Source organism: Hesperophylax consimilis, chromosome 1 (assembly GCF_061612785.1).
Source record: "Hesperophylax consimilis isolate HC1 chromosome 1, BYU_Hcon_1.0, whole genome shotgun sequence".
Lineage (NCBI taxonomy): Eukaryota > Metazoa > Arthropoda > Insecta > Trichoptera > Limnephilidae > Hesperophylax > Hesperophylax consimilis.
Window position 1 is genome coordinate 33828393 of NC_142836.1, and position 25493 is coordinate 33853885.

At 34.5% G+C, this 25493-nt stretch overlaps 1 protein-coding gene across 2 annotated transcripts in view; it reads right to left on the bottom strand.

Moving 5' to 3' along the window:
* Keap1 (kelch like ECH associated protein 1) overlaps nt 1–25493 on the bottom strand; it is a 60493-nt gene that overhangs the window by 23766 nt on the left and 11234 nt on the right. Inside the window, exons 2-4 of one of the 2 annotated variants that reach the window (XM_089632976.1) lie at nt 4166–4328; nt 2092–2205; nt 666–830 (exon numbers count right to left, since the gene is read on the bottom strand). In XM_089632976.1, the coding sequence (XP_089489102.1) occupies nt 666–830; nt 2092–2205; nt 4166–4306 (420 nt within the window). In that variant the 5' untranslated portion in view covers nt 4307–4328. Of the gene's footprint in view, nt 1–665; nt 831–2091; nt 2206–4165; nt 4339–25493 lie in introns of those variants that run through there. The other variant, XM_089632986.1, reaches the window with a different exon arrangement.

Genomic DNA, 25493 nt, shown 5'->3' on the forward strand with positions numbered 1-25493 from the left:
ATCTAATCCAAGGCCGGTTGTGAAAATAAAAACAAAGTTAAAAAAATCACTTTGATAAATCTTAGCTGACTCATGCTTGTATTGTGGATTTGAGAGAAAACACAAAGAATAAAAGATTTCAAATCGATATGTGAAATAAAATCCTAACATGTTGAGTTTCGAACTAGCAAACTCTTGAGTCCAAAGGTCACCATCAAAGTTATAATGGAATTAAGGAGGACTAAATCGGAATACGATGATAAGGGAATCAGGGAGGACTGGCCTGGAATATAGTGATAAGGGAATCATGGAGGACTGGTCTGGAACATAGTGATGAAGGAATTATGACAGACTGACTTAAGAGCATGGAGATTATATAGAGGGAATTAGGGAGGACTAACCTGGAATATGATGATAAGGCAATTGGGGTGGACTGACCTCGAACATTGAGCTAAGAATGGTGATAAGGGAATCAGGGAGGACTGGCCTGGAACATGGTGATGAAGAAATTATGGTAGTCTAATCTGGAACATGTTAATAAGGGAGGACTAACCTGGAACATGGTAAGGGAATTATGGAGGATTAACCTGTGTATTGTGTTGTATATTTAGGTGATATACAATTAGATAATAGGGGAATTAGGAAGGGCTGACCTGAAAATGTTAAGGTAATTAGGATGGACTGACCTGGAACATGGTGGCGGCGGGCAACAGCTGGCACACGGTGACCTCGGTGACCCGGATGTGACCCGAGTACATGAAGTAGAGCAGGCGTGCCATGGTGGAGGGACACACGCCCTGCAGCTTCACACGGGACATGTCGCACTCCTTCAGTCCGCCCGTGAACATGGCCTGCCGATAGTTCCATCATGCACAAGGTTAATGTACGCTATGACATCTACACTGAATTTTAGTGATTTGTGGCAATGACTGATCGAAACTTATATGTTTTTGTGAAAGTACGCTCATATGTGGAACGAGCTACTGTCATCTGTTTTTTCCTCCTAAATATTATCCGGACCTCTTCAAGACCCACATTAATAATTCCTTCCTACAGCCCCTACCTTAATCCGCCTCACAAGGCTGCCCAACCGGGTGGTGACATAGTTTCCAAACCTTTACAGTATTCAGACGGGGACGCTCTTGTGAGGTATAAAAAAAATATATATATACATGCAGTAACACTCTGTATAAATGACGTGCCCTCTATTTTGAGTACGAAATCTTAGATGTTCCTTGAGCTGATTCTTTGTCAGTTCTTAGGTGAATTCTGTGAACTGGGTGTCATCTGTTATTATAATAATGTTAATCAATAAAATTATTGCTTCAGAAAATTGATAGTTTTAGAATAATGATTGTTTGAAAAGAATATTGTTTCAGAAGAACGATTGTATGAGATGAATAATGTTTCAAAAGAGCTATTGTTTCAGAAGAATGATTTTTTTGAAAAGATAATTGTCTCAGAAAATTAATAGTTTTAGAATAATGATTGTTTGAAAAGAATATTGTTTCAGAAGAATGATTGTTTGAGATGAATAATGTTTCAAAAGAAAAATTGTTTCAGAAGAATGATTGTTTTAAAAGATTATTGTTTCAGAAAAATTATTGATTGAAAAGGATATTTTTTCAGAAGAATGATTGTTTGAAAAGGATGTTGTTTCAGAAAAATGTTTGTTTGAGAAGAATAATGTTTCAGAAGAATGATTGTATGATATGAATAATGTTTCAAAAGAGCTATTGTTTCAGAAGAATGATTTTTTGAAAAGATTATTGTCTCAGAAAATTAATAGTTTTAGAATAATGACTGTTTGAAAACAATATTGTTTCAGAAGAATGATTGTTTGAGATGAATAATGTTTCAAAGAACAATTGTTTCAAAAGAATGATTGTTTTAAAAGATTATTGTTTCAGAAAAATTATTGTTTGAAAAGGATATTGTTTCAGAAGAATGATTGTTTGATAAGAATAATGTCTCAGAAGAACGATTGTTTCAGAAGAACGATTGTTTCAGAAGAATGATTGTTTGAAAAGGATGTTGTTTCAGAAAAATGTTTGTTTGAGAAGAATAATGTTTCAGAAGAACGATTGTTTCAGAAGAATGCATAATAGGTACCTTAAAGTAGGGACTAGCGGCGGCCAGGACTACTTTGTGTGCGTGAAAGAGTTCCGATCCAACGTCCAAAATGACATCTGTCAGCATGTGGTGTGAGCGCATCATGAACATCATCTGTAAAAATATTTAAAAAAAAAAGAATTACACAAAGGAATAAACTCTTTAACACATCTTTCTTATCACTCCTATTCTGAAGGGGGGTAATACAGTGACCCCAAACGAGAGTTTTGTGCGATATCTAAGTCAGTTGTTTTTTACATATAGTTTAGAATTTAGGTAATCCTAGAAAAAAAATTCGGTAAAGCACAGGTGTCAGGTGGGAATGCTGTCCTTATTCTACCGGTATTTCAATGGAAGATGCTCTGAGGAACTAGCGTCATTGATCCATTCAGCACCGGTGCACAGTCGGGAAACGCGCGCCCAACATTTGCACACGGTTGAAATTTTTCGCTTGAGAATGGGTCGTTTTTACCACTCGTTTTTGAGTTTAACAGCTCGGCTGTGGAATGATTTGCCGGCCTCTGTGTTTTTCAAATTTCCTCCCATCTACAACATATTCACTCTTTACTCTCCTCAAAATTACCCTCCACACAGCATCCCCAAAGAAGACACAGGCCCGGAGGAAAATTATTGTTTATAAACTATTGACTGCTGTTTGGATTTATTTTTTATTTAAATTGATTCACATTAAAAAAAATATATCAAATTCGTTTGAAATTACTCTTCTCTCCCACCCGGATCCACACTTCAAACAAGTCCAGAGTGCGGTTGTAAAAGGTGCATTTTAGTGGAATGGACTACAATAATATTATGTTTGAGTGATGCTTGCTTTCATACTATCTGTTTTAACGATTTGCATTACTTAGCCATTGTGTTTATGTTTAATATTCTATATAATTATGTTTAATATTCTTCCAAATCATATTAAGTCTACCAATTCCTTAGTTAAATTTAAAAAGTTTTGTATTGACAGACGATTGTCTTAATATTTTTTCATCCTTGTCCTTTCTTAAATAATAAGATTTTATATAAGTCCCATTTACTAAAAACTGAATGTCACCCTATCTGCCTTTATTATCTACTTTGCTTCTTCTTTTGAATAATGATTAATGATGAGTTATGGTTCAAATATTGTTACAATATACTGTCAAATCACCCATCTGGTAACACATCTAATACTTATTTTTTCTTTAATTTTGAAATATTTTGTGTTTGTATGTAAAATTACTTTATGTTTGTGATTACTCTTATGTTTGCTTCACTCAAATGTAAATTTTTAACCTCGATACAGGCTCAGTCCTAGTGAGGTTGATTTTTATGTGAAAAAAAAGTGTTTTATGTATAGTGAGATGCAATAAATAAATAAATTGACTGTGGGCGTAGATGGGCGATGTCCGATTAAAACGGTAGGTAGTAACTAAAATTTGAGTGTTACTGGAAATGCTAAAGGGAGTAAGAAGCGATACGGTCGCATCGTGATTTTAAGGGGTACCTTAGTGACCACCTTACTGATGGTATGTAATTTTTACCTTCAGGTATGTAAAGGTTAAATACATATTAGGTTCCATTGTGAATTTGCATAACTTTTTGAATGTTTGCCTTTTCAAAGCAACTATCGCACCACATGGTATGTTTTGACGCAGCGTATGTGTTTTAGTAAAGCGTAATGTACCACAAAATGTGACAGCCGCATAGATAAGGATAAACACAAAACAAAACTTTTACAACATTATACATGAAAATCAAATCAAAAAAGCATGTAAATGTTTTTTGTTGCAGTTACAAAAATTATAGTTAGGTAAACATATTATACTATCGTTAGGTTTATTCGAATTCTCCAAACAAATACCGACAAATTTGAAAAAATTCAAAGCAAAAGTCCTAGGGTTCATTGAACCGGAGTTACAGACACATAGTCACATTCGAAATTAGTATTTTTATTGAAGTAAACAATTGCATATGACAATAAAAACCACAAATAATAACATACACCATAGACACCTCGTCGTCCATTGACGGACGCAGATTTCAATACTTTTGCTTTAGTGATAAAGTTAGGTTAGTTTAGGTTTACCTTCATGGCCTCCTTGACATAGTTGGCCATGCAGTAGGTGACGTCTCCGATGTCCCCCTGCGGCAGCTTGTCCTGCCCCGTGCCCCCCTGGGAGGGCGCGCCCCCGAGCACCTCGCGCACCCCGCACACCTCGTCCTCCATCGACCAGCGCTGCTCTTCGAGACTGCAACCAACACAACATCATCATTAGACACAACTCACTATCACACATTATACCCCATACTTATAAACGTTGCATACATATTACGCGGCGCGTAAGATAGGAATAGTGAAAACACGCCATAGGCATGCCTTAAGGCTGGCTTAACTACACCAACGCTATACCGGCGCGTATAAACAGGATAAAGTAACCGCAAGCCGCGTTTCACGCCGTTTCGTTTCTTTCCCATAAATTGTGGCTTGGCTCGCGGAAATTTTGTCCTGTTTATACGCAGCACAAGAACCTGATAAGATAGTTTGAATTTGACGAATTAAAAAAATAAAAGATATTTATTCGAGCCGGTGACCGGAAAAATCATCAAAATGATATTTCATCACGTCTTTAAAAAGTTATATAAAGTCATGGAAAGTGATGAAACAAAAACTTTATTACCTGGGTTAAGTAGGTTAGGTTAGGCTAGGTTAGGTTAGGTTTAAATATTTTTTCTTTCATCGTTTATAATGACTTTATATCACTTTTTAAAAGTGTGTTGAATTGTCACTGTGTTGAGTTATCATGGAACCATTTGAGCCATAGCTAAAGCCCAGGATTAGTGAAAACTTCATACTTATAATTTTTTTTTCCTCTAATGAGATAAACCCAAAGCAAGCTCAATTTTTCCTTATTTCCGCCGAAATTGATCAAAGATTTTAAAATAAAGATTTTTTTTCTCAAACAGAAAAAGAAGTCCAGGAGTCGAAGGATCTTATGTAAACTGGCGACATTGGTTTTCTTTCCAATCGGTAGAGAGTATAGACAACATTTCTTGTTCAGTGGTTCTTTTTCATTACAACTATGAATAGGCAAAAAAAATCATGGCCCCGTAACCATAGAGAATAAAATAAACTACGAAATCACTCATTCTCATCCTGCATCCCTATTCAAAATAGACACAATTGAGAAACTTTTTTTTCAAAACTCAAGATAAAATAATGTTGGAGGTAACGTTTTATGGGACCATTCATTTTTTTGTTTGCTTTTTATCTAATAATAATAATATTTGGATAATTTGCATAGCGAATATAAATACAAGAAGGGTAACGGTAACATATTTTCTTATACAGTTTCCGCGAAAAAAGTTTTTGCAAAAATGGAATACGTGAAACTGGGTAGACCACTTGTTGAGTTCTAGAAAAAACGCTGCTCAATTATTGATAAAAATACAGGGTTTTCCAATAAGAGGTGTTATTTTGAATAGCCCGCTATTTCGGTAGATGTTCCTTTTGAAGCTGTTAATTTTTGACATTTGACAAGTATAAAGTACTGCATTAATAAAAATGGAACAATACACGCTTCAACAACGCTTTGAAATTATTAAAATTCACTTGAGTGAATCGAATGCAAATCATCTTGAGTGATGAGGCCCATTTCCACCTCGGTGGCTTCGTCAACAAGCAAAATTGTCGCATCTGGGGCTCGGAAAACCCAAGAGTTATTGTTGAAAAAGCCTCTCTATCCTCAACGTGTGACTGTTTCGTGTGGTTTATGGTCCAGCGGAGTCATTGGACCTTACTTTTTCGAAAATGAGGCTGGAGCAACAGTTACGGTGAATGGATTGCGCTATCGAGAGATGATTAATGATTTTTTATGGCCGGAATTGGATGGTATTGATCTGGACAACGTTTACTTTCAACAAGACGGCGCTACGTGCCACACAAGCAACGAAACCATTGATCTTTTACGATTGAATATCAAAATAACACCTCTTATTGGAAAACCCTGTAAATCACAAGGAAAAACCGCATGTAAATAAATACACAATTATTCATTGTTCAATATTAGGGATACATGGTAATTATACAAAATATATAGTTTTCTCAGTCTCAGGTTTTCACCAGTCAAACTGTGACCACAAAGTGTTTTACAACAAATTCATGTGAAAAGTTAATAGAATTTCGAAACGGATAGTAAACGAATAGTAATTAAATTGTAAATGTGAATCTCAGTTTCGCGAGAAAATTTAATCTTAGATAATATTATTTTTATACGTACATAACGTGCCGCACCAACATAGGTGAAAATGTTTTTACGAAATATCCCAAGTATGCTAACGACCATAAAAACAACATTAATTCCACACAGTGACTCGGCATAAAAAATGTCGAATAACGCACGAATACCGCCGAATCAATTACAGATTCATGAAAACTAAATGCAAGACGTAAAATTATATGTCAAATGTATCTACGTGATCTGTGCACGTATTATTGCGTTTGGTCGCCCTGCAGACTCGAAGGAAAACTGGAAACTCGCGATAAAAAGCATTCGCGCCATTTCCAGGTATTTGGTAATATCAACAACACTGCCAGAGATAAAAAAGGTTGGAATTACAAATTTGTGTCTTCCGTCAACAAATAATGACTCTTTATTTACGTGCCTATATCCTTTTCTAGACTGTGAAAAAAAGTTTTTTTATCAATTTCTTGGAATTAAATAATAAAAATGCAACGTTTTCAGCAATCTCGTCAGACAAATCTAACTGAATCCAACACAACAAAAACTAATCATCTCTCGATAGCGCAATCCATTCACCGTAACTGTTGCTCCAGCCTCATTTTCGAAAAAGTAGATCAGTTAGTAGGTAGGTAGCACTGAACATTATAATCTCAAGAAGTGTATATACACGGTGTCCGGAAACTCGTAGTACAAGCGGGGAACTGGAGAATCTACACCACATGGGGAACCCAAAAAAACATAAAGTTTTTTTTTTTGAGCATTTTCAAAAAAAAAAAAAAAAAAACCAAAAAAAAAAAAAATTTTCGGCTATTTTAGGGTTTAAGTTTTTTCTGGTGTTTAGGGTTGAATAACAGATGTTTTAACCCTGCAGAGCAGAAATATTTTATGATTACACCGGGTTAAATGAAGGGTGATTTCAAAATAATGCTTCAAATCCGAGTTTCTTCATTTGTTTTACTTTCAAATAGTTTTAATTAGTTGGGTACTTTGATCTTCAGTAATAATTTATAAGAATTTGATTAAAAAAAAAAAAAAAAAAAAAAAAAAAAAAAATCAACTTCAAACTCGATTTACTCGATAACGAAAGCTCAAATAAAAAAAAATTATACTACAAAATCGACTCCAAATGTGATGTAGATTCACCAGTTTCCCGCTTGTACTACGAGTTTCCGGACACCCTGTATATTCTATGATGATTTGGAAAAAAAAATGTCGTCAGTTTTGACAGGCCAATGAAATTAATTATCTGTTCAGGAAAGAAATTGGATACTTGAATTTTTCAGGAAAAGGGGAATTGAGTGTACTTAGGGCACACGGACACGCCCACAACACACTTTTATCGGTTTAACTCTTCTGTGGTAGGTGGTTATAAGACTGCATATGTTTTTAAGTTGTTGATTAATGAATTAATGAATAAATGAAAGCAATTATATACTGATCGCAGATCTAAAAAAAACGTAAAAACATAATTATTTTACTATAATACTTCTATTTTTTTAATAATAGATGTATTTAAAATGTACTATTTTTACTGGGGATTGAACCTTCCTCCCTAGGAACCGGAGTCAACCGCGCTAACAACGGAGCCAAATCTCGATTGGGTAGGCCCTTCATTTCGTACTATAATATTGTCCGATTTCAGAGAAATGCATATATGTAGGCGTGTGTATGCGTGATTAATAATAATAATGATTGGATTATTTATATAGCGCCGTTTTCGTGAGAAAATCACCTCAAGGGCGCTTAACAACTTAATTTATGCATTGATCACTTAGACTTAATTACTTTTGGTTTATAACTAAGTTTCATAGATAGAGAGAGACTTATAACTAAGTTTCATAGATAGAGAGAGACTTATAACTAAGACTAATGTCGAGTGATTTACAACTAAGACTTTTAACTAATGACTTAAGCTATACATATTTTAATGAACAAGTTGGCATTTACACAATACCGCTATAATACGACTTACAACTACGGCTTAAACTAGAGATTTACGACTAACATACATATTTAATTTATATTTACAAATAACGATTGTTATGATTTCTGCCCGTGGTGTCAGTTAAAAAATATTTTTAAAAAATTGTTTACGCGTAATAAACGGTTAATAACGTTGAAAAAAAGTCAAGTAGAAAAATCCCCTGGACTGAGCAATGAAATAATACTGATGAATAAAAAATAAAAAGGTCATCATTCTGGATACGACAAGTTGAAAAGGTGAGTCTTTAGTTTTGCTCTGAACTCAGCCACCAAAAGTTGATAGAATGCATTGTCATCGACAACGATTCCATCTGCCGAGAATCGGATGTGGGAAAGTGGGTTAATTTCCAGTTCCAAGATTTGCATTCATTCAATCACGAAAACGAAATCGAGATTCAAATAGATTCAACGGATTTACTAATCAACTTCAAGACATATATTTTTTAGCATTAAACTGGATAGAGAATACGGGAGTAAATAAAATAAACGTTATCATCACACGACTTATTTCATAAAGCGAAATTAATTATTATATCTCGTCAATGAACTCAACAATGGATGATACAGAATAAGCGGATTTAAAGTGAAGCACTCGGTTATGATGAAGCGGGCGATATTATCCTGACAAAATAAGATTCACATGTTCAATAAAATCAACTTCTACAATACACCTGCATAACCTGCTTACGAAATAATAATAGTAAAGTTGCAGTAGATATATTTAATTTGGCATCTAATTAACATTTAGGCATCGAGAACAAAGAAACGAGGAATTCGACGAAAATTATTCCACAATGCAAACACTGGCAGTTTGAAATAATTTCACAATAATTATTGTAATCACTCCGATGAAAACCGAAGAGTTGTTGTTCAGTAGTCCGTCACCTTGTGGTGGCGAGCCGAATTTCACCGCTAAAAATAAATCAAATTTTTTAAGATTGTTGAATATCAGAGTACAACCTCATAGTAAAAGCTTTCTGGACCCCTAGTACAGGGGCATGGGTGCAACAAAATGTTTGCTATAATCCAGTACACGACCGTTGTACACCATCGCGACATGTACACTAAATTTGAATGATAAGATTCATCAGATTTGTCCCAAAATCAGTAGAACCTGGTGGTATTATGACGATAGGTCGATGTTTGATAGATTTGATTATCTTCAGTCTTTGGACTGTCAGCTATTTCGAGCACCGTTTTAGATATCTCTTTATTCACACATTAATTACTCGAAACGCAAACTAATTATTATTAGAAACCTATACAAAAGCACGGTATACAATAAGAATCATTGCATTTTTGTGTGTCTAACTAGAGGAATAGAAAGTTTCGGCAATGCTCCATTGCACGTCATAATGCACCAAATATTTAAACTTGTGATTAGACGATACGGATACGAACCACGCGGGCTACCTACGTCTTGAAGGTTTATTATGTTCAAATGGCAAACATTCAAACTTTTAAATTACATAAAAATCGTACATAGCTAATAATATATGAATGTGTGACGCATAACAGCGGGATCAAAGGTGTAAATACTAAGTACACAGTACAGTAGAGATCCACGAGCAACACACCAAGTATTAAACTAGGTTCGATACCGCGTACAGCTGATTTCTTATCTCTTATCACAATGTCAGAGGTGTAGCACTGTAATTGTTTTGGCAATAAAAACCGTAAATAACTTAGATATAGACAGATACAAAAATAGGCCAAATGTGGAGACGCGATGATGAAGTTCAACCTGCATTTTAAATGTGATTATGTTTCATTATTATTTGTTATCAGTCGTATTTGTATATCTGTAATCCAGACACCAAGCAGCTCAATTAATATAATTCATAATTACGTAGAATCCAGTATTACGCGGTTGGCTCGTTGTTATCACATCGCATCAAAAAATGTTACGTTCCCCATAGGGATTAACCGATTCGAGGAATAAATTATAAGATGAATTTGATAAGATATTATAAGACGTAGGGGAGTAGAATTCGACAGCTGAAGTGCCGAAATTACAAAACACCAAATAACAAAATGAAGATTTAATGTTGACTATGGCTGGTATAAGCTTCAAACGAGTTATAACATAAATACGTCGGTACACAATAAAACTCTTGCCAGTCATCGTGACTCGGCGTTCTTTCTTATCATCCTCGGGGCGTCGGACCGCGGTGAAGCCAGAGCGTACAACAATATCTACGAACAATACCATCAAAGCAAGCAACTTTGACTGTGTGCAACCAATACCACGCCAGTTTAGTATTCAATAATTCAGCCGAGGTCTCGGTCTCGTGGCCCAATGATTCGTAATCCAATTCAATAAAAGAGGACTTGATGAACCAGTCTCAGAGGAAAGGAGTTCGCATTTTCTCCGGCCCAACCACGGAAAGAAAACACACAAAGAATCTGACAATATTTCTGCTTTTATACATCATATTCAGATTCTGTTGACGAGATGATAAAATATCCATACTGATTTAGTATGGAATTGATAGTTGTATTCACATTGTGCTGGGAGCAAAAGAACCTCGGATTATAGTCAGATTATTTTTCTAACCAAGCATAACTTTGAAAAGTAAAATTACTGAGAGAAGAGAAGTAAAACAAGAAGCAATAGATGATTACAAAATAAGTCCAACAAACACTGTTTTAACTTAACAGGTTTACGACACCTCAAAGCATTAAAAAAATAGAAACATACATACAATATGTAACTGTTCAAGATAAGGAGTCCAAAAATGTCCAGTGAAAGGCCCCCTGCACCGCAAATACTCCCCCTTGATTATATAACACGGAAAGAGTTATTTGCAATAATAATAACGTATGAATAGCGATTTATCACTGAGAAAATTCGTAATCTAATATTATTATTATGTGTCGATTAAAACTCCAGAATTATTCGGTTATCAATGTATTATTCGATTGCCTGGCGACCAAACACGTGACAACAATATTGTTTACTTGATAAAAAAAATAAAGACTTACCCCCTTACGAATAAACTTGTTTTATTAGTAAGGCCCTAAGTTGTTTAGTTAGTTTAGAAGGCAATAACTGTTCTATGAAATTGATGATGAAGTCATTGTGCGCCTCGCGTTTAGCGTCATTCATAATAATCCTGGTGTACTCTGATGAACATCACACCGCTCTTCACGGAACAGTTCTGGGTCAAGTGACGCAATGCTCTGTCCAGGAGTGAGGTCTCCAGGGCATCGAGGGTCTGGCATCGAGGGTTCTGCCCCTTGAGGGTCTAGCCCCGTGGGATGGGAAAGGAGGGCGGAAAACTTCAAACAAAACGCTCCTGAATTTAAATTCGCGCAACCGCGAATCGATAAGTTGACTAAAACGCATCGGAAAATATATCGTACCAATTTTAATGACCGGCATTTTCAAACAGGTTTTCGTTAAGGAAAACAGAAAAATAGCGCGATTATAATCTAGGCGTGTAATGAAGAGGCACTTTGATACGTATATCTAATTTTCCTACGCGCGTCCACATCAAATTAGAAGTATCACGATATTTATTATGAACTCTAAGATAATGTTACTCCGCGGTGTAGCGGCGAACTCCCAACCAACGTCCCAAGCCTCCACAACGAAAGTTGGTTGCTAGAAATTGCCGCAAGGCAATTAGCCCGGCCATAGTATGTAGTATTATTAAGTATAATAATGTTTTTTAAAGAATTAAATAACATATATTTGTTACACGGCGCAGTTTATAACACGAGGTTAAACATAGGCAATCAGTCAATTACAGGCGTCAATTTTAGGTATCGCCGCACAGTGGCGGAAGTTTGAGCGCTGGCGCGACGTCGCCCCCTGCCAGGATGTCCCCGAAATGATATTTTATTGATGATTTCTCAATTAATCACTGACATTAAAAATGTCACCATAAATTATATCCGGAATCTAATTACTCTGTAAGAGGTCGTAGAACGCGGTGTTATAATCCCAGCCCTTTGCCATAAATCAAACGCCGTTAGCGTCGACCGTTTGCGAATTCATGCATTTCGAAATAAACACCTTGTTTAACTTGTAAACAAATAACTAATTTCTTTCGTAACCCTTTTTTGAGTCTCGTACTTCAAACTATGAAACTTCCCATGATTCTAAGATACTAAAAAAGTGTTTAAACAGGAACAAGTTGTTCTTCCATTTTCACTCTTACTTTTAACGAAGTACAGTATACACGCTGTTCTTCCGTTCATTATCGAAATTGTCATTCCTATCTTTAATTTAATATTATATTATTTCTTTCAAATAAAGTTATTAAAATTTGATAAAAAAGTTATCATTTCCTCCATTACCTCAAGACAAAAGACCTCTATCTACATCTGCAGATTTATTTTATTTATTTATTCTTTTAGATTTACACGCAGTACAATATATTATGATACAAGATATAATTAAAATATTTTTAGTGATTATAGATTATTGTAGGTTATCAGGTCGAATTTATTGGTTCCTAACTAGGCAAATTGCCCGTTCCAAGGATACAACTCTTATCTCCTTCACCCTACAATTCTCCTGCTAAGGAAAGAACTTTGCACGCAGTGCGGGAGTTAATGGTTTACTGGTGTTGTCTTGGTTCAAAGTGAACTATTTTTCCGAACTTTTATCCATTTTTTTCGTCTTTAATGGAGGAGGAATACAAATCTTTACGAGACTTTACAAAAATTATAAAAATATTGACTTGTTTTATCTGTTTTGTTTCTATATGGAAAAAATGTCATATCCATTTATTCGCGAAATAACATTTTTAAGGCATGATATTTTTTTTTCAAATTATGTTTTAAAATATTCTAATTATAAAGTTATAATGATAATAATAATTGGATGACTTGTATAGTGCCGTTTGGTGAAAAATCGCCTCAAGGGCGCTGTTATATATTAAAAAAATTCAATATATCATAACACGATTAAATAAATAATTCATTATTTAAATGCTAAAAATGTATCAAACCACTAACTTTTTAACTATTTCAAAGCATTGACAGCATCTCAATTAATAAAAATGATCAAAACAAAGTAGCATTCTATATTAAGGCGAAATAGGTAGACTTGACCTGAAATTTGGCATTTTTGAGGCCACTTTTAGACGTATGGACACTTTTCTAGAAAAAAACACAAATTGATTTCGAAAGATCGTTATTTTATCTTGTAAAGTAAGATGTAAAATTTTGAAAAATAATATTATTTTCATATCATAATAAAGTGTTACCGTTGGACGATGCGCAGATTTGTTGCATTTTCAAAGGTGAAGTTGTATTATACAACAAATATTTCAAATCATTGAATAATAATGTATAAACAATCAATAAATTATCTATCATATGTATGTATAAGAATTTTGTTTTTATTTCAAATAAAATTACTAATAAATAAATCCGAGCACGCGTTTTGTGACGAAAATCCTTCAATTGGACTATTTATTTATGGTCTTACAAATTGGTATAGTTCAGATTTTTTTAGAAAAATAATTTACCAAGACATAATTGAAACATTAGAAATAATTTATGACCAAAAAATATATTCGTAAAGTATATAATAGTAATTAATTTCGATTCGCGTTTGTTGTTTGTGTCTTGCCTCGGCGCAAGCCGAAATTCAATCATTCCCCGCTGCGACAGGGCGGCGAGCGGACGTCTATTCCACGCCAGTCTACTTCATAACATTTTAAAGAAATTCCTCGCTTAAAAATGAGGAGGAAAATACCCTCGAAAAAAAGTTTTATTAGATAGCACAAATTACGACATCAAAAACGTACGTGGGAGATATATTTTCAGAAAAAACAAAGGTTAGTGATATTTAATTATCCGTGTACATTGTTCGTACTTATATGCTACAGGGTCGTTCGAAAGAATCAGTCAGAATAAGCACATATTTTTTATAACATTTGGCGATAATTTTGTGTTGTTTAATTTCCAGGGAAAAGAATCAACTATGGACAGGAGTTTATGTCTGTTATCGTTTTTTCATGTATAAATGTTAAAACTTATGCCAAAGTACGTGAAACTGTTTGTGATTGGTAGTCAAAAAGTGACACGAACCAAATGAATTTCGATTCGTGATGTGCGATTCAAATCATTTTTTTGTTCATAATTTCTATTTTATTGTCCAATTCACTATTACATTGGTATAATCACAGACATAGGAATTAATAGACGAGAAGATAATGGCGAGGGGTAAAATCAACTGTTGAAGAACGAAGGGGGTTAAGCTGACTGTGATTCGTCAATAAATCAATCTGACAGTAAATAGGCATCTCGCATTATAATATCACCATTTAGTTCTTAAAAGTAAAATCTGCTTTTGAATGAATAGACATTTTTACATGGGAGCGCAAATTACTCGCCACGTTATGAACTAATTTGCGAAGTCCAAATTCGGCAAAGTAAATTTCTTCTGTTTGCAGAGTCGTAGTTAGTTTCAGAGTATTTAGTTAAGACACTTTTACAAATGTTTCATAATTTACTTACCCCAGTAAACAACGATGAGCACACTTGAGAATCGCTACATTGTGATGTGATAGTATATGTTTCTAAAACTGATCCATATAATACGGTGGGAATAAGCTTAAAATAAAGTAAAATAATGCTTACTTATGGAATGTAATACGACAATGGGGTTTATTCTCTTTTTCACATCTATTTTTACAAGTTTTCATATCACAAGTCAACATTTTGCCGTGTTATTTCGTAAAATGAACCGATGATGCCTCGACCATAGTTCGCACAAGAATGATGACGTCACGTTTTCAAATTTCACTTCAGGCCATACGCGAGCCCAGCCGGCTCCAATGGAACCGGTATGGGGAGTGGGGATAATACGCTTTTAATCACTTAGGGCAGGTCTACTAATATTCATATGTCTATGGGTATAATTCAACATATTTAATGTTTTTTGTGTTACTTTTTGTCAGTTTCATAATGTCATATTGTGAATTGAGCTTCTTGTTTTAGGAAAAAAAAACAAGGTTATTTTTGACATACAAACCTATGATTTTTACTCGTGAATTTAATAACACTTCGAAAATAGACGAGTCAGGTCGCTCCGTTAATCATGAAAACAAATACATGAAAGCGATACAATATTATGCAATCGCATAACTACATATGTAGGTAGGTACCGTAGAAAATAGTTGGAAATAAAACCTAGTTTTAATATATAAACTACTTCAGTTGTAAGGAATAAACCCTCTTTTCAATGTCATACATATCAAATCAAGTAATACTTTGAAGATAAGTATTAGAAATAAAACTTACCGGTAATACCTTTCGGACAAACGAATAAATAAGTAAAACAAAAGATTTTTACTCACCTTTGGAAAACTCGTGTAAAATATTTGAAAAAAACAAATTAAACAAATATTTGAAATTTTTTTTAAATGTATATTTATATACCTACTTACATATTTTATATCTACCATGTCAACAAACTGCATTTGTATTTATTTATGTTTACGCACTCCGACGTATAATTTACAAATATGTATGTAACTACTTATAAGGAAGAAAGCTACAACCAAGAATTAAACAACAATAATTGTTATTTCATCGGAACCATGCTGTAGTTTTCACTGCCGCGCGAGTGTACGGCTCGCAGCGGAATGAATTCGGTATTTCTGTCTCGGTCTAAAAAAACGTCCGATCGCGAGATCGTCTTTTGACGAAATTTGAATTCTCGTCCGCTGGTTAAATCGCCTTAATACTTAAGGTTAAACGCAACGCTCGTTGTATTCTACGTGTTCACAGATGGCGTTAATTAATTAATTTTGTTTAAATACGCTTTTGCAAGGTATTGCTTTACAATATTAAGACAAATTATTTGTTTGCGCCCTCATATACGCAATATGAATATGAATAAATAGTTTTGTCCATATAAAAACTCAATTCTATCGAGAAAGGCATACAAATACAATATTGGATTGAATCATCGGTAAAATATTGTATTTGAATTGACAAACGGAGTCAAGAAACGTTCGATTTCAAGCACAAAAATGTTTTTTATTTATTTTGTAAGAAAGCAAAAAAGTTAATCAAGTGAAACTGTCACAGATAATCTTAGCTATAATTCTGTATTTTTTTAAAGTTGTTTCCTTTACGCGTTTATACATTTCTATTGAAAAAATGTTTTTTTTAGTAGTTTTCATTTATATTTTTTATTGAGTAATTTATTTTTTTATGTGTATTTTACTCAAGCGAAACGATGGGAAAACCTTCAATTTATCTAAAGCATATTTTTTGGTATTCATAATGTACACCAATTCGTTATAAAGATTGATCAAGATAGTGATTTAGCATTAAGGCGATGCACTACGTCGTGTAATATTTTAAATTGAGCCGCTTTCAATAACAACCCTTACGTAGATGGCGATATGGTTTAAATTCCCGCTTAACACCATCCGCCTGTTTTGATTTATGCAAGAAAAAAACATGGCCAAAATGTGCCTTTTATTTTATTTTGTGGATGTTCAGGCATACATATTTTTTTTTCGATCATTTTATAAATAACTTAATTTGCCACATTATACAATACAATCATAACCGAAAATGGGTTCGTAAGTAGGAGATTTTGAACTTTTAAGCAGTTTTCATAGGCCTTTACATTATTTTTTTCTGGGCTTATAAAAAACTTATCTAAAAAATACTCGATTATTTTAAAGGCCAAGATGTATTCTACTCACAGTATTTAATTAAAGCATCTGAGTCATTTCTAGGCGACCAAATTTTCAAACCAAAAACACATGATTTTGCATTACTACGTATGGCATCGCCTTAAGCTTCGCCTTAAAGGGGCGCGAATTTAGAAATAAACAATGTGAAATAATGGTCGGCAATAATCTATCCTTAACCTCGAACAACTTACTTCATGACATTGAGACAAAACGGACAAAAACCTTCCAACAATAAATTCGAAAATTATTATTCATACTCTTGTAAAAATTATTCAACTGCGACTCATCAAAATGTTAAAAACTGATAAAAGAATCTTGTTAAATATTAGCTGATGTGTACCCGGCGTTGTTGCGGGTTATCTTTATGAGATAGGCATATACCATATTGGAATTTTCTGTAGTTTTAATGTATCTCATAAGGTTTACCAAGTGTTAGCAATGTAAGCGCCTGAAAATATTTTTTTACTACTTGATTACAATATATCGATTTTTTTCTACTTTCTATAAATATAATATGCATGTAACTTATATATAAACCTTCCTGAAGAAATTCTCTAAATGATAGTGAAAACCCTATTAAAATTCGTTGCGTAGTTTATAAGAACTAAGTGCACATACAGACGCGGATAGTGACTTCCGCAGCCTGATTTGAACTCCTGAACATTCCGATAACCAGGTGACTGCTCTAAGCCACTAATCTACGGAGCAATCTTTAGACCCGCAGTGAATACCAAGCAAATACCTAATTATACCACATATTTTCAACAATAATATTCATTAATTAACATTATTTTTCCTTCGTCTATTTTATACAGGGTGTATCGGCACTAACCCGACAAACTTTAACCAGCTATTCCTTAGCACATTTGGAGTAAAAAATGTTATGGGCACTTTGCTGTCCGGTAGCATTTTTTTTTCAATTAAAAACAAAAAAACTTCAAAATTTCCACACTACATCACTGTCATTGGCTTTGCGTTTCGTGTTCAACAGCTGTTATAAGCAAGTATGTCAAAAAGCGTCTTCGCTCTTTCGCACACATTAAATAATAATAGTTAAAAATGAGACGAATGGTGCCGTGCCATTTCGTTGTGATGCTAAAAGTGCGCCAATATAGGTACACACGTGCATTATTCAACGGAATTCGAATAAAATATTTGCCAGATGGGTTTTCAAACTTTGACAAAGGATAAAACAGTGGTGACATGTGGTGAAAAAATGAATAATAATTTTTTTATTAAAAAAAAACGTTACCGGACAGCAAAGTGCACATAAGATTTTTTACTCCAAATATGCTAAGGAATAGCTGGTTAAAGTTTGTCGGGTACGTGCCGATACACCCTGTATATTGAAGATATTATAATAAATTGTTTAGAATAAACTTAAAATACACTTAAACTAAACCAAAATTAATTTGGTTGTGTGGTATAATATAATATGCATTTGAAAAACTAAGTACGTAAAATATACGCGTATGTACATAATATATGTGTTTTTAAATAAATTTTCTGTTTATTTTTTTGCAATAATTAGTGTATACTCGTAGTTATCTGTTTTTCTGTGCATGGTAGTATTCCCGTAATTATTTAATGTTACAGTAAAAACCCGTTTATAGTTAGAACGCGTTCTTACTAGTTCAAACTAGTTTATACTATACTTAAAACTAGTTTAACTAGAGAAAACGTGTTCTAATTAAAAACGGGTATGACTGCAACATATATACTACTAAAGATAATACCCCCTTCCTAGAGAGCTATTAAGAAACATATATTATACACTGGCTATACCCCGCCACGAGTTGCTGCGGCTCAGTCTGTCTGTGCAGATAGAGAAACAATATCGCGTGTTGCTTTTACGTCCTAAAGATAGCGCTGTTTAAAAAAAATTACCTGTCACAGGTGACATCTATATTTATTTATTTATTTATTTTTCATGTTCTCCGTAAAACGGTTATTCACCAATACATTATGGAGAAGATTACAAATTAGACAAAAAGTATAGCAAAACACATAAAAAGGTCAGCTTCACTACTTTGTGACATACGTCAAAAGATAATTGTTAAACTGCCTGTAGGTTACGTTAAAAATGTCGATGGTCAATGCAGACTCGTTGAGCAGTTCAGTCGCTCTGTTGACTGGGGCGTTCTGATAGGCAGAAGTCCTCGCTTTTGGAGCATAAAAAAGGGTATGGGACCTTCCACGAGTATACTTGTCTGCGACATATAAGTTAATCTCTTTCAAAATAGGTGGATTATGTATAGTTCCAGAGATTATCTTAAAAAATGTTTTCCTAAAAATATTTTTCGGCGGGCTTCTAATGTATTAAGATCGAGCATTCCTGCTAAGAATAAGGATGGATACAGGAAAGGGTAGTACATATATTCACTCATATATAGGTAACGCATGAATCTCTTTTGTACTTTTTCTATTTCGAGAATATGGTTTTGCTCAGAAGGGGCCCAAATAATGGAGCTATATTCCAAGATACTGCGAACAAGTGCTTCATACGTTCTTCGGATTGCGATTCCGTTGGTAAATGATCTTGAATTACGAAGAACAAATCCAAGCATTTTGTTGGCACGGGAGACAATATCAGATATATGGGATTTGAAAGAGAGATTTGCTTAAAAAATTACGCCAAGGTCTCGAACCTCATTTTTATGTGTTAATTCATGTTTATTAATGTGGTAGGGGAACAGGAATGTATCTTTGGACCTTGATAATATAATATCTTAATATATAAAAATCACCACCGTCACTGTGCTCATACACGCTAATCTCCGAAACCGCCTTACCTATTTCAATGAAATTTTGTGAATGTGTATGGTTGGTTTCAGATTGAAATATAGAATAGTTTTGGACCCGATAGGGGGCGCTGTGGTCGAGTTCTAAAAAAATCTATATTTTTCAACGAATATTTTTTATTTTTTTCACATTTCTCATCCTAAAATTCATACAACTACAAATTTTAACTTCCCTACACCGAACTACATAGAAGGCGATCTGTGGCAGGACAACGTCTTATAATTATAAAATGCATTCCAAATGGTTGAGTTAAATACCAACTAGTTTCTAATCTTAATATACAGGATGTATCGGCACGTACCCGACAAACTTTAACCAGCTATTCCTTAGCATATTTGGAGTAAAAAATCTTATGTGCACTTTGCTGTCCGGTAACGTTTTTTTTTAATAAAAAATTTATTATTCATATTTTCACCACATGTCACCACTGTTTTATCCTTTGTCAAAGTTTGAAAACCCATCTGGCAAATATTTTATTCGAATTCCGTTGAATAATGCACGTGTGTACCTATATTGGCGCTCTTTTACAATCACAACGAAATGGCACGGCACCATTCGTCTCATTTTTAACTATTATTATTTAGGACAGGTTGTTTCGGAGAATTTGAACAATTCATCAAATTTCAACGTTCATTTTCGGGTTCTGTGAAAGTCCTATTCAAGTTCTGTTATTATATCATTGTTGGCTAGTTGCTTGACAAAACTGAAATAAAAACAGAACTTGAAAAAATCTTTCACAGAACTTGAAAATGAACGTTGAAATTTGATGAATTGTTCAGATTCTCCGAAACAACCCGTCCTTAGTATGTGCGAAAGAGCGAAGACGCCTTTTGACATACTTGCTTATAACAGCTGTTGAACACGAAACGCAATGCCAATGACAGTGATGTAGTGTGGAAATTTTAAATTTTTTTGTTTTTAATTGAAAAAAAAAATGCTACCGGACAGCAAAGTGCCCATAACATTTTTTACTCCAAATGTGCTAAGGAATAGCTGGTTAAAGTTTGTCGGGTTAGTGCCGATACACCCTGTATTTGGATAATAAAGATTTACTCTTTGTTAAGTTTTTTTGTGTAAAAATTTGTTAACAATATTTTATTATGTACATTTTTTTTAAATTAATAAAAATATCCGCATGACATAACGTTCCCTCTAATTTTTTCATCGTGTGTGCGGCACATCAACTTATCTATGCAAGATCTTCAAGGGAACGTATACATTTGAGAACCGAAACGCGAACCATACCACGAATTACGGGAAAGGAACGAATCAACTGCAAGCTGCGTTTCGCGACATTTGTGTTTGCTTTGTTTCTTTCCCATAAGTTGTGGTTCAGTTCAGCAGTTCGAATGAGGCGAATGCGCAAATACGGACAATAGTGCGTAGATAAAATTAAGTAATCAAGAATGTACCACAAAATAATAAAGTACATTTTTTTTAAAATATGTAGGTTATGAATATTTAAAAAAAAAAATCAGGCGACACGTTCCTTTCTTCGAGATGTGTGCGGAAGATGTAAACATGTGTGCGGACAATTTGTAACAAACGTGTGGCGGTATACGCGCACACCTTACAGGGAAGGTTGTTCACAAGTGTCCCCGTTACCTGTTCATTCTAATAATAATAATAATAAATTTATTTCACATAAAAATCATACAATAAAACATGCGGAAACTTTGACTAGCCAACTAGGAAAGGATCCTGTTTTAGGCCAGTCAAATTGACAAGTTTAGTTCATATCATAATTTAGCACTTAATATAAAACAAAACCGGTAAAGTAAATACAGCCAGATAGTAGTAATAAAAAGACAGATCACCGCAGGAGTTGTAAGGTAGAAAAAAAATCTAAATTGAAAATTTGGCAATTACTTTTTTTGATGTTTCAAATAAAAAACGAACAATAAATCTATCATGCTAAACATAAAGATTATAAGTAAAAAAAAACAACTTTTAGGGGAACGATTTAAAATTTATAAACTGTGATTACTTTTTCGTTTTTATTTTGATACCACGTGAAGATATTGTCCCAGAAATTTTAATAAAAAATTAAATAACCAAATAAAGAGTTAAAGTGATATACATCACATATTATGTGTTAAATTTGTAATCTCTGTAATATTATATCGGTGTATAACGGTTTTATGGAGACTTATGTATTTAGACTATATACATAGATATGCGTAAGGGACTTCCCAGGCGGTATTAGTGGGAAACCCGAAAAACCCATATTATCAAGTAGATAGTAGATTAACGTAGGTATTATTGATCTACTTTTTTTTACTCAGTAGTTGAGGTGTTTGTATGTTAAAGTCGAAGTTCCCTACCGATAAACAATATTCTTATGTACAGGGTTTTTCCAATAAGAGGTGTTATTTTGATATTTTTCCCGTAAAAGATCAATGGTTTCGTTGCTTGTGTGGCACGTAGCGCCGTCTTGTTCAAAGTAAACGTTGTCCAGATCAATACCATCCAATTCCGGCCATAAAAAATCATTAATCATCTCTCGATAGCGCAATCATTCACCGTAACTGTTGCTCCAGCCTCATTTTCGAAAAAGTAAGGTCCAATGACTCCGCCGGACCATAAACCGCACCAAACAGTCACATGTTCAGGATAAGGATAGAGAGGCTTTTCAACAATAACTCTTGGGTTTTCCGAGCCCCAGATGCGAGAATTTTGCTTGTTGACGAAGCCACCGAGGTGGAAATGGGCCTCATCACTCAAGATGATTTTTCGATAAAATTCCGGATCATTTTCACGCATTTCAAGGACCCAATCGAAGTGTGTATCATTCCATTTTTATTAATGGTGTAGTTTCTACTTGTCAAATGTCAAAAAATGACAGCTTAAAAGTAACATCTACCGAAATAGCGGGCTATTCAAAATAACACCTCTTATTGGAAAACGCTGTATAACTTAACAATAATAATAACAAAAACCAACCATGACCAATGATGACCATATCGAAAATTTATTTTAGCCAGACCAAAATATGAACAATAACGAATATAAAATGAAAACAGACTCGGGTTTATACCCCGTTCGCACAGAAAGATTTTAGTTGATTATGTCGGAGTTGAATGACACTTGAAAGCTAATCGACAAGTGTGAATAGCCTTTCAACAGAGTTGATAAGTTTTTAGTTGAACGACGAAAGTTGAAAGCCCGTCTACTTTTGTTGTTCAAGTATGAGTCATCGTTCGATTTTCTCGCCGAATCGAAACGTGTGAATATAAGGCTGGCCGCATACATACGTTTTTCGTATTCGATTTCCGAATTCGTTTTCCGTATTCGGACATCCGAATGCACGGAATCAGTAGAAAATACATTAACTGCCGCACACGTTCGTTTTAGTTCCGAACGGAACAAATTCCTTACGCACGTTCCGAATGCGAGCCGGCGCGTTCGGAGAAACCGAATGGAAAAAAACCTAATGACGTCATGTGGAACGCAGCTATTGCATACAGTTTGTTTGTGCCGACGCAAACGTACGGAAATTTCCGTTCGTAATTCAGTGTTGCCAACGGATCTTGACCTAATATCGCCGTTTCTCATACATAAGGTAGCGTAAAGTAGCCGAATTTGCTGTTAGGTGGGACATGTTTAAAATTGATGTTTTTACGTGAAAATAAAAATTTCGTGGGGGGGGGTGGCTAGAGAATTTCAAAAAAATAAAATTTGTCCCCAGAAAATAAAAAAAATTCTAGAGAAGGCTAGAGAATTTCGGGACATGTTTAAAATTGATGTTTTTGAAGTAGCTTAATTGGCGACCAGTCGCCTTTTAGATTTTTTCGGCGCCGATTCTCGCTCTGAGTAGCCTAAATGGCGATATATCGCCCTTGTTGGCAACACTGGTACTGACGTTTATACATTCCGAATGAAGAAAAACGAACGTTTGCGCTAGTCTCACGGAATTCCGAATACGGAAAACGAATTCGGAAATCGAATACGGAAATCGAATACGGAAAACGTATGTATGCGGCCAGCCTAATATGTTTCAAGTCGCTTACGATTTTTAGTTCCTTGCGGTCGAAGGTAGACATTAGACGTCCCTACTGAGTGATTTATTTGTGCGTACCTAGTTCCTACCATCATGGCATATACTTCAATGAAAATATGTATTAAGTGGTCGGATGATATGATGTTTAGATTTATGGATCTATACCAAAACCATCCTTATCTTTGGGATCAGAAGCAAGAACTTTACAAAAATAAGAATGCCCGTGACACTGCAATTAATAATATTATTTTTGAAATGTTACTATAACTTAGTAGTTATTATTATTAAATAACACGTCTCCGAACGTTTACACGTCTACGAAGTTTTTGAGGCTTTTTCATATTCTAAATTTCGTTCCGTAAAAGGTCCGAAATCATAGGGACGCACGCAGCGATAACTTCACTTGACGCCATCTTGATTAACAAAATCGGTTCGAGTTAAATTGAAACGTCTGAACGACATCTTGTTCAATTTTTGTCGTTCAATAAAAGTCGTTCAACTAAAATCGCTCTGTCAGAACGGGGCATTAGATTCTTTTGCAAGTGACACCTAATCAGCGTTGCCAGATACAGCTGATATTTTACAAAATTGGATTACAGGATTTTTACGATGTGAAATTTAAAATAAGCGGGACAACCTAAAAATACACAGTTCAATATTATTTAAACATATTTATTTTGATGATATCAATCATAAATGACATAAATCAAACTAGGTACTAAACTCTTCCGGTCCTGCACACGCCAAATAGGTACACGGCGCACCTATCGTGCGCATACATCTGTTAAAAATAAGGCGAATTTAGCTGTCCCGCAAAAATTGGCAAGTCTGGAAGGAATTTGGGGAGACAAGGGTTAGTTAAGTACTAGGTCTGGTTACTAAGCAATCCAGAGTCATGTACAAACATTTTGTAGGTGTGTGAAAAATCAAACAAATTGTTGTTAGCGTTTCGAAGGGTATTGAACCCGTGAACTCGGGCCAGTCGCTCTACCACGAAACTCCATTCAGTGGCCAGCGTGCGTTATCCAGCTAACTTCTAATCTAGATTTGTTTTTAAAGAAGAAGTAGGTTTATTATAAGCCATGTTTACTGGGGATATCTATATGCGTATCTTTTGAAGATGTTCGGGGGTAAAGTGGACAAACTTCGGGAGGTGATTCTACGTGATAGTGTTTTCGCACTTGAAGTGAAATGACACTAAACTGCGCTATATAGATGCCATGTTATTATTATTGCAGTAGTTTTTTTTTCGAAATCCAACGTTTTAAGGTAGTTTCTGGTAAATAAGTATAATTGTTTGTATGAAAAATTTCTTCTGTGGAAAAAGATTGTCGTATAGGAAAAAACAATGGAATTTCGAAAAAAGTTATTTTTCCATTTTTACTTCTACCAGCATGTAGAATCACTTCCTTTATGAGCACTTTACCCCCGGACACCCTGTATATTAACATAAAAAATGTGGGCGGTGTGGATTTGATTTGTATACAAATCTACAGTTGTACATTTGACCTTCAAAACGAGAGGAAGGTCACTAACTATATGAGATTTCTAAAAACCGCTCCATCCCCTTATCCCACATCTTAAAGCAATATTTTTAAAGTACTCGATATTTTTTTTAAAATTGAATGACGTGGAAGTTAATGGTAGAAGAAATAGGGGAAGCCCGAGGAAGATAAGACACAACGAATAGAATCAAATACCTAATAAATAAAT